The sequence below is a fragment of the Falco punctatus genome (genome assembly GCF_963210335.1).
Source record: "Falco punctatus genome assembly, chromosome: 1".
Classification (NCBI taxonomy): domain Eukaryota; kingdom Metazoa; phylum Chordata; class Aves; order Falconiformes; family Falconidae; genus Falco; species Falco punctatus.
This window is the reverse complement of record NC_137580.1, coordinates 70,202,479-70,219,911: the sequence shown is the minus strand read 5'-3', so window position 1 is coordinate 70,219,911 and position 17,433 is coordinate 70,202,479. Positions and strand designations below refer to the sequence as shown.

The 17,433-nt window shown below is 39.6% G+C and overlaps 1 protein-coding gene across 4 annotated transcripts in view; it reads left to right on the top strand.

Annotated features, from left to right (window-relative positions):
• BANK1 (B cell scaffold protein with ankyrin repeats 1) overlaps positions 1–17,433 on the top strand; it is a 167,161-nt gene that overhangs the window by 122,685 nt on the left and 27,043 nt on the right. For all 4 annotated transcript variants that reach the window (XM_080386518.1, XM_080386519.1, XM_080386517.1 and 1 more), the window contains 2 exons: positions 14,874–14,970; positions 16,531–16,836. In XM_080386518.1, coding sequence (XP_080242644.1) covers positions 14,874–14,970; positions 16,531–16,836 — 403 coding nt within the window. The remainder of the gene's footprint in view (positions 1–14,873; positions 14,971–16,530; positions 16,837–17,433) is intronic.

The following is a 17,433-nucleotide window of genomic DNA, read 5'->3' as shown; positions in this document are numbered from 1 at the left end:
TTCCGTAAGATATGAGAGCATGTCAGAGCGATATATAACATTACGACAAATAAACCTTTATTTCTTTCGATAGCATCTTCTGTGAACTCACATTCCACGTTGTATAATTTTTCATTCAAGCATTAGGACTTTCTCTCCATAGAAATGTTCAAGTGAAACACAGTGTTACTTTAAGTTGCATAACAGATCATTGAAAAGAATTTTGTTTTGCTGAGTTGTAAGTACCTTGGTTTGACTTTTTAAAAAGTAGCTTGGTATTCTTTTTCTCTGTTGCCACTTTCTCTCCTCTTTTTGGGGGTCTGGATTGTCAGAGGACTTGTAGAAGCTATGAAGATGAACTTTATATTGTTTGCATGCTGTACACAAAATGGACGCAAATTTAGGCTGGCTTTTTTGCCTCTTTTAGCTGTTTTCTGTACATGCAAGATGTATTTCTGAGACAATGGATTACAGTTTGAAAGTAGTAAATATATAGCCGTCAAATAAAACCATCACCAAAATATGTGAAAGCAACAAAGCACATTAAAGGGAAATGATTTGTCCAGAGACAGTAGTGTAGAGGTCACTGATCAAATGCATAGATTGTCTTTTTCAGAGAGAGAGAACAGCTTTCACTTAAATTGGTGTCCAAAGGATTCAAAGCAGTTTGCAGCCTGTTACCAAGACCTGAAACTTGCTTACAGAATGAAAAAATTAACATCTCCATTTTACAAAGAGAAGGAGATGAAGTCTCTAGCAGAGCCTGTCTTCTGATTTGCTTTCTGTTGTTTTGACTACAGTGTCACTATCCTTCAGTTTATATACAAAGATATACCTGAACTAAAATAATGCAGAATGGCCAGGGTACTAGCAACAGTTTTTTAGTAGTTGAATCTGAAAGCCAGTACATATGCCAAGTTTGTATCTGTTCAGAGATAACTAAAAATTAAGAGAAAGACCCTGGCTGGCCTTTGAAAACTAAATTCTACAAAGGCTAATTATTTATCTGATTAACTAGGGGTTTAATTTACATGATACATGTTGCAAAGGGAAAATTGTTTTACCTTTTTTCTCACTTTTGTTTCTCATCAAGTGCCTGATTTTACCATATGCTGTACCAGTGTCCCCACAGAAGGAATGTTTCACTAAAATGTATTTGCTGGTGTGTATATACACAGCCTGAGAACAGTAGCTTTTTAGTTGACACAGTTGAGTGCAGTACAGATAATAACTACTATTTTAACTACTGTTCTCATTCTTTTTCTTAGCTGTTGTTTAGGAATGTAAAGATGATTTTAAGAACCTGAATATAAAAACTTGTATCTGAAAACTCTTGATTATTGATAGCACATCTGTGTGGCACATATTCTAGAAACACCATGGCATTTCACAGATTTAGGCACTTTATCCCTCTCCTCTTTGCTTCAATATTAAAAAAAAAAAGGTTGGCTAGACAGCAAAACTCTCTCACTGGTTCTTGTGAGAAAAGAAAAATTTCTAGGCATGCAGCAGGATCAGGGCGAAGAGCTGAATCTCAGAGGTCACCAGAGAGCTTAGAAATTTCTATTGAGTGCAAATGACAAACAATAGCATCTAAAACATAGTTCTTCTGGTGCAAAATACAGCATCTGCTTAACACACTAGAGCAGCACTGTGCAGTGTATACATAGAATACAGGGCAGAAAAAGAGGGATTGGCTGATGCTGGAGAACTAGAACCCACTGATAAATCATAAATGTTCTGCCAGCAGTATAGATGCAACAATCTTTGACTCCAGCCCATGACATAATTTTAAGTAATCTGGAGCATAAGGCTTTGAAGCATACCATACTGAAAGACTCATGTTCTTTTCATTAGCCAGACCATGTTTGTCCTCATCACACTGCAAAGGGATTGAAAGACTCGCAGGCTGTAGGCATGTTTGATGCATTTCCTCAGTGTCCTCTCCATCATCTTCCTTTCCTTTGAGATAGAGTCACTGATTATTTCAGTGGCCAAAAACCCTGCTAAATGCCAGTTATTTACTCTTCTTTATTAAGCATAAGCTGTTCATTTGTGCAAATGTTAAGTTTTCTACAAGTGTTGCTCTTCCACTAGCTGGTTACCCTTTCAGGTGCATTTCTATCTACCTGTTATTTAGCTGCTGTGCGCCTGCAGTATTTGAAACATTTGACACCCCTATATGATATTATGGTCATCTAAAACGTAATTATGCTTTACAAAGCCAAAATTCTTACCTGTACATGTTGTGGCTGTCTAAAAGAACCAAATAAGCTTTTTTTCTTGCTTTGGGTAAAACAACAACAACAAAAAAGTTTTACTATGTGCCATCTAGGAAAAATAAAAGCAGAAATAAATAGATATGAGATCTAAAATTCTGTCTTATTCCTGTCTTATTCAGGCGCTGCAAATGCTGTCTGTCTTTTAAGCTGAGGAACCTCTGTAGTAGGTATAGCATTTTTGTTCCATTACAGGATGACTTTTGGAGGTGCTAGGGGTCTAGATGAAGCTATGCCAGAGCAGTTTTGAGCTGGACAGCAGCTTCTTGAGAACTGTCATGAACTGATGGAAGGAAGTCTTCACTGCATAGTGGCTGATGCTGCAGTTGACATAGCCTAAAATGCTTTAGAAATCAATGTTACGCTACACATGTTCCTTTTTACAGAGTATACTTATAGGGGTATACAGTGTGGTGAGTTGACCATAGCCAGCAGCTAAGCACCCACACAAATGCACACTCACCCACTCTGCCCCACTCCCAGTGGGATAAGAGAGAGAATAGGAAGAGCAAAAGCAAGAAAACGTGTGGGTTGAGATAAATACAGTTTAGTATGTGAAGGAAAGAGGGAGAAAAAACAAGTGAAGCAAAGGAAATCGTTCACCACCTCCCACAGACAGACCAATGCCCAGGCAGGCTTTGAACAGCCACCTTGGAAGCCGAAAAACCCACCCTTTTCTTCCTCCACCCGTGTTTATTGCTGAGCATGATGACATATGGCATAGAGTACCCAGTGTTCAGCTGTGTCCCCTCCCAACTTCTTGCCCACCTCAGCCTGTTTTGCTGGGAGGGGGACAGAGGAGGAAAAAGAGAAGTCCTTGAGGCTGTACAAACACTCTTCAGTAGTAACCAAAACATGAGTGTGTTATCAACACTGTTTAAGTGACAAATCCACACCACACCATAGGGGCTGCTGTGAAGAAAGTTAACTCCATTCCAGCCAGGCTCAGTACATCTATATTTATAAATCCTGTTCAGATTCCCACAGGGAATCCTTATGGAAAGGGTTCTTCATCTCGCAGCATACACAAACCCTAGATGTTACCTAATGATTGATTAATTAATTAATTAGCATTTTCTCTCTCTGCTACCAGTTGGTCTGCTAAGGGAGCAGTAATTTAGTAACTACACTGAAAGTTCAAACAGTATAATTGCCATCAAGTGAAAGAGAAGCACTCTGGAGAATGGTTATCATTCTGCCCAGAAAAAAATTAAGAAAAGCAAGAAAAATTCTTATCCTGCTGGACTGAAAAATTAACCTGTTGGTGAGATGGGAGTGCTTTTGTGGAGTTTGCAGTGATTACACAGCCTGTCAAACAGCAGTGGATATTTTGTTCAGCAGAATCAGTACTCTACAAGATTTGAAAGTCTTTCAAAAAGTCGTGTGGGTGTATGAAAAGTGAAGTAACAAGAATTGTCATTAAAGGAGAAATGAGCTAAAATGAGTCTGAGGAGGAATTTTATTTTTGAATGCTCAGAAGAAAAATCCCGTGATACTCAGTAGTTGGAGAACAGCACAAATGCTTGGAAGAGAGAAAGCAAGCACAAATTCTCTATAATAATAAATGGACATTTAAAACACAAAGGGAGATACCGTTATTTACACACCAAGATTTTACTTAGCTTGTGTTTTACTTTGCTTGTGTTTTGTTTATTGCTTGTTTCTCAGTGGTGGTGAATTTGTTCAATGGAAGAGCTTTTTTCCCAGAAATTCAGTTAAAAGCAGGAGTTTAAAAAAAAAAAAAAAGTTGCAGAAAGTTTACTATGATTTAATAGACAGGCATACAAAGTAAGTGTGAAGTTACACAAAATAATGATGCAAATGGGGATCAGTTCAGGGATGCTAGCTGGGTGATATGCAGTGCAGTAAATCTGATTGTAATGAAGTTAAAGGCAGATGTGCAAATGAAATGGTTTAGTAAGACAGCCCAGAAAGAAATTACTTAAGATGACAATAGATGATTTCAAAAAAAGCAATTCTTTTTGCTCTTATTAAAATATCTGAGCCCAAAGTTGGGTATTCGTTGATATTTTAATTTGTTTAGTTTCTTAATATACTGCAAGTAATTTGTTTCAGTCATACATTTACTCCAGACTGATTTCAAAATCATTAGATTTTGGTAGTGGAATGGTTCATGTCTCATTTGTTTTATTCTGTGTAGTCATCTATCTGTGGTAGTTGTGTCCATTTGTATAGTTTGAGCACATTGACTTAAGAATTCTAACACGTTAGTATTCCAGAAAATATGGTAGCTGTTGGGACTTCTGGCAAACTATATGCAGAAGGAATTTTCCAAATTATTGTGAAAGTCACAATATTATTTTTACTGTCATTCTGCATCCTTGCTCAGTTTTCTGCCTAGTTTAGTATTTTTTTAAATTCATATTAATTTGTTAGGATTAGTCTAATCAGAACATAAGTATGCTTGTCCGTTAGATCATTAAGTACTCCTGATTTGGACTAATATGAACAAAGCAGAAACCGGTCAGTTAAACTGAAATCTATAAAGAGAAATAAAGCAATTATACACACCTATGACCCAAAAAAGAAATCTGTGCTCTGGGAAAGATGATGATGCAGTTTTACACAACAGGAATGTGCCTTTGAAAGAAAATCATGTGTACTGCTGAGGAAGAATTAGAAAATGGTTTGGATCAGAAGGGAAATTTAAGGATCGTTTAATCCACCCCCCCTGCCATGGGCAGGGACATCTTCCAGTAGACCAGGTTGTTCAAAGCCTTGTCCAGCCTGACCTTGAATACTTCCAAGTGTTAGGAGTTAGTCGTAACAGGGGTAGGGGTCATATACTTAAGAACTGAAAACATTGCTGCATTTATTATATCCAGACATCTGATAAAAAGCCACATGGTGTAAGCAGCTGCATGAGAAACTAAAAAGGCATGAGGTTTGTGATAGATTGTGATAGCTTGCTACTCTGAGAAGTCATTTTGAGTAATGGAGCAATCATTGCCTTTTGTTCATAGAATGAGCAGCTTCATTCAAAAATACAGTTACTGATCTTAAATACCCTTTTTTTTTTTTTTTGTGGTCCAACTTGTGTGGCACACAGGTTTGGGTCAGTTGCTTCTCAGCTTGCTAATGGATGTTAATGGTGCTGTGGATGCTGTCATCTTGTATTGGTATCATAAGGCCTCAATAAGGCATGGAAAACTGAAAGGACATCATGGAAAACACTGAACAGCATCAGTGAGAAAAATCCTAGGAACTTTTTAGGCCCTGCACTTTTTCTGTAAACAGAGAAGGGTCTTCTAACTCATTTCTGGGTGTTGGATGTGCTGATCTGTCTGGCTCAACCATGCTACACATGCAGCTCCTGGGCACAGCCTGAGATGTGTATGAGTCAAAGATGCGGTGTAGAGCAGGCACTGCAGCACGCAGGCTCTCTTGTCTGTGGTGAAGCTGAGAAGGAGGAAGCTGAAGGCCCACCTTGCACAGCAGCACGCAGTACATTGGCTGTGGCTCAGCCATGCTTTTTGAGAAGGCAGAGTGCATTGCACGTCACACAGCTTGCTCTGGCAAATGGGGAGCAAGCAGTAGAAGGCAGCAGTTTTGGCTGGCCGGATAATATATGCTGTTCTTGGCTTTCTCTAAGGCAAGTCTTGCTTGGGTCAGGAGGCCAGCTTTAAGTGTTTCAAGGGCTGGATCCAGCCCCCAAGCTACTCAGCCCACACTGCTTTAAACTGCTTTCTCTTTCAGCATTTCATGGCAGAACATGTGCAGCAAAACCCCCCCTTGCTTTCCACCTGCCCAGCTTTAAAACTAGGTTAGGTTCCCAAGTGCTTTTTGTCTTTGCTTATAACATTGTATTGAATGTTTCACTGTGCTCATGCTTTAGAGAAATCTGTGTTTTCTCATCTGTTTTTTTTGCAAGCATGAGTTATCAAGCAAGGTAATAGGGTAGTAAAAGTGCTTAACATTAATAAAGCTAATGAACAGCAATGTTGGATCTGTCCTCATGCATGCAATCAATTTTATGAAGCTGGCTTCTTCAGTCATTTCTCCAGGTGCTCATACAAGGCCCTAGGAAAAATGAGTAATAAATACTTAAACACTTCCAATACTTTGATGAATATTTTACATTGTAGAATATGTGAATATTAGTAACATTAATGCAGACTTGAGAGTTAGAAAAATTTTTATAACCAGAATGGCTTGTCACTAGGCTGTAGCTCAGGGGTGTGGGTGGAACTGAATGAAGGAAAGTGTTTGCCAAATTGTTTGCTAGCTTTTCATGAAGTACTGAGGGTGCAAATGGCAGATATTTCCTGGACCATATCTAGTTTTCACCTTTGCATTCTGGAAAGCTGGGGCAGGCCCAGTGGCAAAGGGTATAGCACAGGGTAGACCATGGCAAGGGTCAGACAAAAGGAGCAATAACTGTCAAGATGGATGCCAAATGGCAGTATATTTGAGGTCCCTTCTACTTTGGTTGCTGCATCTAGAGTCTAAGCAGACAGTGCTGGCAGGTCTGAGGAGTGGTCTGAGAAAATCACCTGGGGCTGGAAAAAAAGTCCATCCACTGTGTTTCCATCCAGTTTCTCTGAAAGCAAGAACAAATACTTCAGAAAGAAAGTCTTGTATGCCTGTGACAGTGAAATGGAGGAAACATCCAGCTAAGGAAAACACTTTCTTCTCTCTTGAGGTTCTGAGATAATTTACCCTATTTCTATACCATTTTCATCTGTGTTTAAGTTCACTCCCAGTGAGGAGATGCTATAGCTGTGGTTGTGGTCTGTTAAGCAATGCAAACCTCTGTAATCCCTGCCTGGTGAGATCTGTATCCACATCAGTCAGAAATGCACTGAAGCCCTTTGGTTGATAAAGCCTGCAGAGCACAGGAGGGGACTCCATCCCCTGAGAGGCACCAGCACCCTGCTTGGGCTACAGGACAGATCTCTTGGTTTAGCCAGCACAGTTCACCTTCCATGGAAAGAAACAGTCTGCCAAATGTGTCCCTGGGTATCTAGTAACAGAAGAAAGCAGTGATTTATTGTTGCTACTGCTTTCTGGGAGCAGATGGCATAGTGTAGGCCAGAACGACAGCCCCTTCTTTTGGGAAAGGCTCTCTCCTCTCATCTCCCAACATCAGTTCTTACTGGAAGTTAAGGTTGTCTTCATGGGCACCAAAGTGGAAATGCTTCTCTGTCAGAAACTACCCTAAAGGACCGCATAAAGTTAGTGTTAAAGTTGTGCTTCTCGTAGGACTTAAGAGATTTGGAATCTAGTCCTGCTTTTGCAGAATTTAAGTCCTTTCTAAATAAAATGTGGATGCGTCACCCACCCAAAACCAGCTAACATTAAAATGCAGACAATGATGGCTGTGCAGAATGCACTTGGAAGCAGTGTAGGGGTAGGAAATGTATCATGTTGATGCTTTAATGCTGGGTAAGGAAGAGAGCTGAGTTTCCAAATGAGCATGTTAGGGTCAAAGCCAACAAATAATTCAGTAATGAAACATGAACTAATAGAATCATTTGAGGAAACATTTTCTGCTCCTGAGATCAGAAATGCCAACATAGGGCATAGAATGTGAAGTGTGGTGGTGTTTTGAATGATACTTAATCTGTTTCTACATCTATACAGCATACGTGAAAGTGGGTTTTGTGGGAAGACCAGATGAGTGTTTTCTATGAGGTTTGGTTTTGGGGTTGTTTTTTGTTTTTTGTTTTTTGTTTTTAATAGAGGCAAATCTCATTTTCAGTTCTACAATTTGTGAAGAGATCAATAAGTTTTCTATTAGATCAGGAAGTCACATGGAAAAGTCCGTGAAATTACTGAAAATTTATGTCACTTAAAAAAAAAAACAACAACAAACAACAGGTTCATAGTTTTCTTTTTAAATTATCTGGAAGAGACTTTCCACTTTGCAGTAGAGAAGATGTAGAAACAGGGGTGGGGTGGGGTTGGTTGTTTTTTTTTAACAAGTTGACCTTTTTTAGAAGAATCCAGCATACTTTTTCAGAAAGAAGCCAGCATATCTTCTTTTGATATCCACACCATTGCTTTGAATTGAATAGATGAAAACCCATCCTTCTCTGTTGGAGTAGAGAACTACTTATGATCATATTAGGGCTTGTTGATCTCAAATTGAGGCTTAGGTTGCTTGTGCTATCTCCCTTTCCTAGAATCTTAAATGCTGATCCGTAGTGATTTGTATTGTTGTCTGCCAACTGGGAAGGCAGAAGTTTCTTTACAGTTTCATTTGGAGGGGATTTTTAGCCAAAGGAAGAGAAAAAGTAGGCCAGTGCTCAAAAAACTTAGGTAATTGTATAAAAATTCAAAAGATACAGAAGTTAAGATAAGGATACAGTTCTTTTATGTGACCAGACTTGGAATTAATTCATTTAAGAGATAGCTGATGGAATAATTTACATGCTTTATATGAAAGAGCATAGCTTGTTCAGGAAACACAGTCAAGGGTAAACAGGAAAAAGTGCAGTGTTTGTGTAACAGCAATGTGTGGGCTCGTTCTGAGACCCAGATCACCAACGCCTGCCTGGAAAGCAGTACGGCAGGAGACATTATCCAGCAAGTTTTTAAGTGCATTGGTAAGGTTTTGATGTTTAAGGTGAAGGAAGTAGCTAGAGGACTCTTTCCTTTGTAAACAAAGAAGAGAAAGTCATTGAGGGTGTCCAGAGAGAGTAATGTTGGCAAGAGGAATCTAAGATACGTTATTGTATACAATATCGTACACAATACAATGTTTCTGTAATGAGAACGAGAAATAACAACATAATAGTGGTAGATTTCAAAAAAAGCATTTCTAATTGCGAACTTACCTCACTGAGGAGAAAAGAATGGAAGTACAGTAAGTAAGAGAACAACCCCAACAGGAGAATGAAGTCCTTAGGAAGTAGAAACTGTAGCAGGTTACTAAGATTCCCAGTAGTGTAGCACAGGCACTTAAGGACATTATGAGAAAGACCAAGGCACACAATGAAATGCAGCTAACAAGAGTAATCAGAAGTAATAGGAAATGTTTTATAAGGCTAGTTTTCAGCAATTCATTGTCAGAATGGAAGGGCTTATTGATTAGAGTCATCCTGGTTCCAGTGCTATTCAATACCCTGTTAGCAATTTAGATAATAGATTTTTCAGTATTCCTTCCAGCTCTACAATCCAATGTGGTGATTTATGGGTGGGCATACTCTTATCCAGTTACATGAAGTTTTGAGATGTTCCTAGTTCTCATCTACTTCCAGGTTTTCAAAACTGTTGGCTTTACTTTTAAGAAAGGACTGTATGCAGTATTGAGGCCTGCACTGAAGAGAAAAAAAAGAGAGAAAAAACACTGAAAATATAAGTGCAAATGAGTCCATGTCTACTTGGTTTTCTTTTATAATAGTATTTAGAGAAAATGGTGATAGTTTCTTTAGGATGCACTGACCCCAAAGACACAGGCATCCATGTACCTGCATAGTTGCTATCAGATAATTTTAAAAGCACCACTGTACTTGCATCTGAGCTATCCATGCCCTCACAGCCTTTCTAGCAAGTCCATATAGATGGTGATAGCCTTGACCAGCACGTGGCAACTTGTTTCTCAGAGACCCAGGAAAATCAGGGCTCCGGATCAGCAGAGGGAGAGGGCAGCTGTGGAGTCTTTCAGACTGGTGCACCTCAAGGAAGCCACACAATGGAGACTGTTTCACTCCTGGTGTTTGACACAGGTTCAAGTCCAGGTGACTGGCAATGTCATCTTGTTGCTTAATAGTCAGAAGAAGATGCCCAAAGCTGCACTTGGAGGACAGCCATACCGAGGTGGTCCTCTGATCTGAAATGCTGAGCTACAGAGTAGCGGGACACACATGAATGAGCAATGCTCCTCTTGGCAGAGTTGCAGACTTTGAATGTTGGGAGTGGAATAAGAAGGAATGTTGTGGTGACGTGTTACAAACAAATCAAGCAGACAGATCTGTCTCAGCTCTGGAAGAACAAGCCTTAGTGTGACTGGATAATATTTTTGAGATATCTGACAGCAAGGCTGAAATGCTATCCAGCAGGCAGCTGGAAATGTCCTAGAGTCCATAAGAAGATCAGATAGTCTTTGTCTTAAAAATTGAAGGCAGCACCTTCAGTTTAATCTAGTGTTTGAAGTCTTGCTTCTCTCAGAAAAAGGCTTAATGAAGAAAACCGGTAGGCAGATGGACTGACTGAGGTGTGAAAGTTGAATTAGAAATAAAGATTAGAATTAAAATTTAGATGTGGCCTGTGGCAATCCTATAAATTATGGGCTTTGCAAGACTGGCTGCAGGGAGCTGCCTTTTTTGTGCTCTCCTGCTTGAGATACTGCCTACAAGGAAGATAATTTGTACTGAAAAGGAGGAGAGGATCACCTAGCTCAGGCAGTAATGCACTGACTTTCAGGAAAGAAAATCTTGTCTCGAGGAAGGAAAACATGGTGTTTTTCACACATCTTTTACACAGGATGCAAAAACATCATTTCATCCTGAAGAAGAAGATATGTGGAGAGAATGCAGCAAAGTATATCGTGGTAGGCCTGGCAGAGTCTGACTGACTTGTAGAGAAGAAAATTGTCTGCAGTTCCGGTGTTTAATGAAAAGATTCACTGCAGAGCCCCACAGAATACACATTTCATTTAGCGTTGTAAGTGGTTCTGCAGTAATGTGCCTTGTCCAGATTTAAGGGGTTTGCCAAGGTGGCATTTGAGCTCTCAGGTGCAGCAACACTGAACGCCAGACAGCACAGAGCTGTGACTTGAGAATACAAAGTCTACAAGAAGTGAGAGAATAATGAACAGAAGGGATGACAGATTTGTCAAGACAGAGACACAAAACTGTTGAGTCCATGTCAGCATTTTAATGGTGTGCTTGATATTTAAGCCTAAACAAGCAACTCTTTGTTAGTCCATACAACAACTTAAATATTCCAGTGCGCTTCTATGAGCTACCCTGCATCACATCAGGGAACTAACTTCCATGGGCTAATAATTATTTTTTAATTCAGCTGTAACTAAAAAGAATGTCTTGTCAAAAGGATCCATAAGAATTTTACAAGCAATGGTGAGGATTTTCTCTAGCAGTTTTCCTAGTTGCTGCAATGCCGAAAAACTGAGGATGTAGGAGAAAGCATGAACTCCCAAATTACAACTTAAGAAATACATCTCTATTTCCTCTTACTGTACTGGTGAGTCTGAACGTAGACTCACGAGTGATGTAATTATTCAGTGTATAAGAGAGGGACAGATAGATCGATAGGTAGGTAGATAGATATACACACGGTTGACTTCCAACTTATTAAGGGCTGATTTTCTGGAAGAAAAGGACAACTGATAAGGAGACAATTGGGAAAAACAATGGAATCAAGCACATACGAATCACATGAATTAATGAATTATTACCCTAAGCATTGTCCTGTGCCCAATTTTAAGCATGAAGATCTGATTTTGAAGCTGTTCAGCAATGTACTGTAAGGAGTTCTGTGTTACTTCTTTTCTAGGAATATAAGGTATGGATATATTTTTCTATATATCCATTTATATCTTATACATAAAGGCTAATGTGAGCTGTGATTGATGTATTTACCTGTGAACTACTGTTTATAAGTGAAGGTGCTTCTCACTCTTGCCATAACTTGATACAATGTCACTGTTGGGTTAGATTCCTCTGAATTCTTTCATGTTTCACTCCTCTCTATACACAATGGTGTGGGCCCTTGCCAGGGGGAGGATTCCCTCGCAGTACATACTCACTGGAGAGAAATATTTTTGAGGGGTAAGAAATCCTTTGCATAAGAAGGAGGAAATCTTTAGAAAACATGTCTTAAAAAGGATAGCTTTTCAGAAAAGCGTTGCAAAAAAATGCTGACAAGATGGTTATAATAATTTTGCTAATGGCATTCTTGAGTAAATAACTGAGGTAAATCAATTCAGGCTTTGTATAAGAGGGACAGTTCTGAAGCTATTACAAAACTTGGCCTTTTTGAAAGACAGCTAATCAAGACAAAGTACATAACTGAAAGAAAATTAAGTTTCTACCTTTTGATGTTGAGAGGTGGCATTTAGTCTTAGGACGTGAAACATCATCAGCCTCTCAGAGGACTTTCAATTCATTCCAGCATTCCTGTGGCATCTTGAGTTAAGGAAATTTTATTGCTAACTAGAAAGCTAGAGTTTCAGACCTTCAGAGCCCTTTTCAGCAGTCTGTTGTGAGCGGCTCTGTGCTGACAGCAACAACTTTTTAATACCTTTTTTTGTAATACCGGTTTCCCATAAAGCTAGTTCTTCCTGTGGAGGGTGACTTGACATCAATAAGAAATCCAAGTGTAAATCAAAGAACCTAAAAGTAATAGGCATTAATTCAGGGCATCATGGCAAGGTTTCCAAGCCGAGCCATAGGATTATTGTGATTTAGCTATGTTGCTTTGCATTCTTAAATAAGGACACTCTCCACTGCCTTTGGAGGTGCTGCACCATTTTCAGCTGCATGATGTCTTTATGCCCAGTATCAGAGGAGGCTTTTATCAATAATTTGTGCATTATACAGAATCTTTTTCTAGTGCAAACATATTTAGTTTAAGTCTGTTTCCATCTTTTCAGTTTTTTCTGTGTTTCCCAGGTCCAGGAGACTTTTAGGAAATGTCGTCAGCGGCTAAACTTCTGAACTGCATCCTGAATTCCCTAAGATACAGCATTATCAGTGGAGCCACTGTAAGCTAGCAGGGCAGGCAGGCTGACCTTCAATATTCTGACACACTGAGGTTTCAAAGATGTATATTAATCATATCTATTCTGTTGTTTTCCTGCAAGTCACCAGGTTTCCATCAGCTGAGAAATATCTATGCCAAAGAAGAAAATCAGAAAGTGCCATTTGTTTCCTTGACTTGCCCTTTTTACCTCATTCTATGAACTATATATCCGTGTGTACTTCATGTTTGCAAAGATAAAAGAATTTCATGGTACTCAACTGTAATAGCAGAAGAACTTAATAGATCTAGAGCTCTGCTTGTTTGATTTCTTCTGCACACATCCTCTGTTCACAGGAGAAATGCAGAACTTATCAGAAGACCTTTTTTTTTGCCTCAACTATGCAATTACATTTAGCACGTACAGGCCTAAATCTTCTGAAAATAAATATTCTGGAAAGCTCTGACTTCAGGGCTTTGAAGAGGTATCATATTTCTGTGAAGTGTAGAGGAACAAGACAAACGATGGGGAAGTTCAGGCAAAACAGAGTTCTGTTTGTGTGCACTGATTTGCACATTATATGGCGTAGAAGACCGAGGTTAATACTTCGTTGTTGGAGGCAGGTATAGCCTTGTGGAGATCCAGGCATATTCTTAAAACAGCACCAAAGTGGGCCAGGGAGGCACCTGATGCACAGACTGATGGCTGCACTGTCTTAAAGCTGGTATTCATGAGATGACTGTGTACAAGAGCAGCAGGGAAGAAGGCATTCTCAGTTCCCCAGAAAAAAACACCATTTCTCCAAACTTTTTCCCCTTTCACACAGTGAAAACTCTGTCCCTGAGGCAGTGGCTGTGGATGCCAGGAGACAGCAGGATATTAGGAACAAACTTCTTGAGAGTCTTGGACAAGCTCTTGGAAAGCAGTTTCTGTTCATCAGTTTCTTCTCTTGACTTCAAAGTCCACTAATCTGCTTGTAATTCATCTTGCACTCTGGATCATGTGTGGACCATGCTGTTTCTCTGCCTGCTTTGAGGTTGGTGTATTCAAAACTCCAGAGTTAACATTTTGTGATTTAAAATTCCTGAATAATTATTGAGGGCTCCATTGTGTATTACACTTACATAGGAATCAAGGTCCTGCTGGACTCCTTGGGGGGAAAACAAAGGGCACCTTTTGAAATTCCAGTTGTTTCTGAAAATCAGCAATTAACAAGTGTGTTGTATATTTTAAGACAACAGAACTGTGTGTAGTTATGTTACAGGTTTGCTCTTAGTGGCTATGGGTGAGCAGAAGTTTGTACCTCTTCTGTGTGAAGAAATGCATTGATAACATTTTAGAGAACTGTTGTTCTGACCTCCTGAGGTTAATTTTGAATAGTGCTGTGTGAACATAATAGCTGTCTAGAGGAACAAAATCCAACACTTTGCCACATTTGGGCACTGAGGTAGAACTGTCAGCATGCTTTGCAGTCCCGTTTCTGTCTGTTTCGTGCACGTGCGGCTTTTGGTACTAACCACTAGGCTATGGGAATGTAATGGGCTCTCCACAGATTTCTTGGACGCTGTGCACCCTTGAGCTGTTCAGTAATGTCCTATAGACTTTCTGGTTTACTGGTCTTTGTCACTACCTATGAGTGCTTCACTGCTGGGAGCAGAGTTGGGGACTGTCTGGACAGCCCAGCACAGTGCTAAGGAAAGATCAATTAGCCTCAGTCCTTGCTGTGCAAATTTGGATATCACTTCATGGCAGAACCTTATGTCTTTTATATGTGCCCAGATATATGCATTCCTTTTGCCTATAGTACTTATGCCACTACATAGTTGTAAATGCATATTTCTGTCTCCACTTCTCCCTTAGTAGAATGCTGAATATTATATTGATAGCAGAATGTGAAGGTAGGAGATGATATCACCAAAACAAATGTTCTCCTTTATTTTTCTTTCAAGATTAACACAGCAGATAACTTCACCAATTGCAAGAAGGAAGCAGAAGAAGATGACACTTACGTGCTTATGTTAGGCTCAGAAACCCAACGAGCTGTGAGTAAGTGATGTTGTTAGACAGCTTTATCAGTAACAGAGCATGCGCTGTATTGAGTGGGATTATGGACAAACAGAGGGGGCAAATTATTTTAATACTTTCGGTATCCACATGTTACTGCAACTTCCAGGGAGGGCAGATATCCTAGGAAAAGGGGGAAGGCAGGTGAGGGACGCAGTCATGGTAAAAGTCACCACCCAGTAAAACAGACCTCACTGCAACCACCCCTCCTGGTAAATTCTGGAAATCTGTGATCTCTGCTCTGAATCTATAAAACAGATAAATTCTCCAAGTTTTCAGAGAACAGCCTTCATATAAGGGGAGACTCTGCCTACAGCGGCAGCCAAGTCCTGGAGACACAGATAGTAGACATTTTGTAGCTTGATGTTCATACATCTAAGCATGTCTTGTTGACAATCTGTGTGACCATACATATTCCCCTTGAAAAGTGCAAACAAAATTTCTGGTTTGCATTTACTGGTGGTGTGTATTTTGCATATGTTTTGCAGTATCATGGATCAATAAAGCTAAACTTTATCCTATTTGTATCTTACCTGTTTGTTGACAATTCTGTTTTCTCAACTGTCTCATATTCTGTATGAAAAGGATATTTCTTATTTGCTAAATTTAATCTGGTTGCTTTAGCACATCTGGGTAGATGATAGACACTGTGAGAATGAGAGCTAGAAACCTGGTTAGCCCCGATCACATTTTCGCTGTTTCTGTCATGCTGTACATGGGAACACGTCAGGATGGGCACATGGAAGAAGAACACAGACTTGTGGACTGGAACAGCTGGCCATGTTTGCCAGCTAAATGCCCTAACCTGCCATTTGAATCAGTGGTGAAAGCAAGGCGTCACCAAAGGGTAACTCAGAGTAGAAACCTAATTCAAGGGGTTTGTGTTACCTGCTATGCATTGACTGTGAGTCTGCTGATGGACTTGGATAGTTTACTCTTGTTATGTTACTGAGGCTGACTACCCAAATCTCGATGCTGTACATACTGACTAAAATGTGCGCTTTCACATCCCTCCACTATATTCTTGTTCTGCAGTCTGCAGGCCACTGAAGACAAAAGAGTTCCATTTCCACAAGCATACAGCCATATCTCCCAGGGACAACATTTCTGGGTTGTTTTTTTTTTCATTTTAAAGAGATTTAAATAAGCACCCAAAACCCATTGTACGAAAACAAGTTACACAACTGCCTGAGCTACAGCTTTGTTTTACTAAGTGTTGCTCTGTGCTGCACTGAAAGTCAAGTAATACAAGTCATGGAGGCAAGGTAATTGTGTGTGATTTCATTCTGACAGCAGCTCTAGAAAAGTTTAGCATTGCATGCACAAGGATGGTATCAGAGTAGCAAGATAAAATAAAAACTTCCACTGTTGATTTGGTAAATATTTAAAGAGCTATTCACTGACAGTATGTATTTGACAGCTTTCCTACTGTATCAGTTCATAAAAGTTTTATTAAGCCATTGTGTTGCTTCTGTGGGAATCCTTTAAACAGGAAATGTTTCCAGGTGGCAAATTTTAAATGAAATAAAATGCATTCTTTAGCATTAAAAGCCACGCAGAACCCAGGAGATCAATGTGGACTTGGATCAAGGTGCCAACAAGAAGCTGAGGTGGATGAGGGAAAGAAAGATGATGTAGAAGACAGCAGAAAGGAGACAGAACATGAAGATCAAGAAGAGGAAGATTCATACAGCTTTCACAACAGTCCTGACAATTTGTATGCCAGCATACCTGATGATCTCAAAGAGAACAGAAGAGGCTGTTTTTCCTATAAGGGGCCACCCCCTCCTCCCCCTCAAAATCTACCTGGCATCCTAAGACAGGACGATCTGCACAATTTAGCACAAGGTATGATCTTGGGAGGAAAATAACCCCAGGTACAAACATGTGCAAGTGTAGACTAGGTGCTGCTGTAGAGATTATGTTTGATTACTTCTTCTAGCAGTGGTAGCTGGGCAGTATGGTTCTAAATTTGCAAAGCAAGCATGTGCACATGAACTTTGCCACATCAAGATCTTCATGACCAGGTATGTCAGCTTATACTGTGATATGGACTGCTGGGTTCAGGTTTCAGGTTTTTGCCATACTGCACATCTCAGAGAGCTGCCAAATAATACATGATGCATTGGATTTACAAGAGAGGCTTGAAACAAAGATTGAGCTTGTATTTTTGTCAAGTTGACTCAAGCATTTACCCTTTAAAAATATTAAATATTATCTTGATTTAATACAGCTTGGAATTTCATAGGTAGAATTAATAGAAAGTGAGTGACTGTATGGAGAGATTCACCATGTAAAAGTATTAAACACATTTGATTTAATACAGCTTGGAATTTCATAGGTGGAATTAATAGAAAAGGACTGTGCAGAGAGAGGTAACATAGTATTTTAATACATTTTAGCCTATGTTATGGTTAGAAATAAGAGGCTATATTGTGTTGCAGA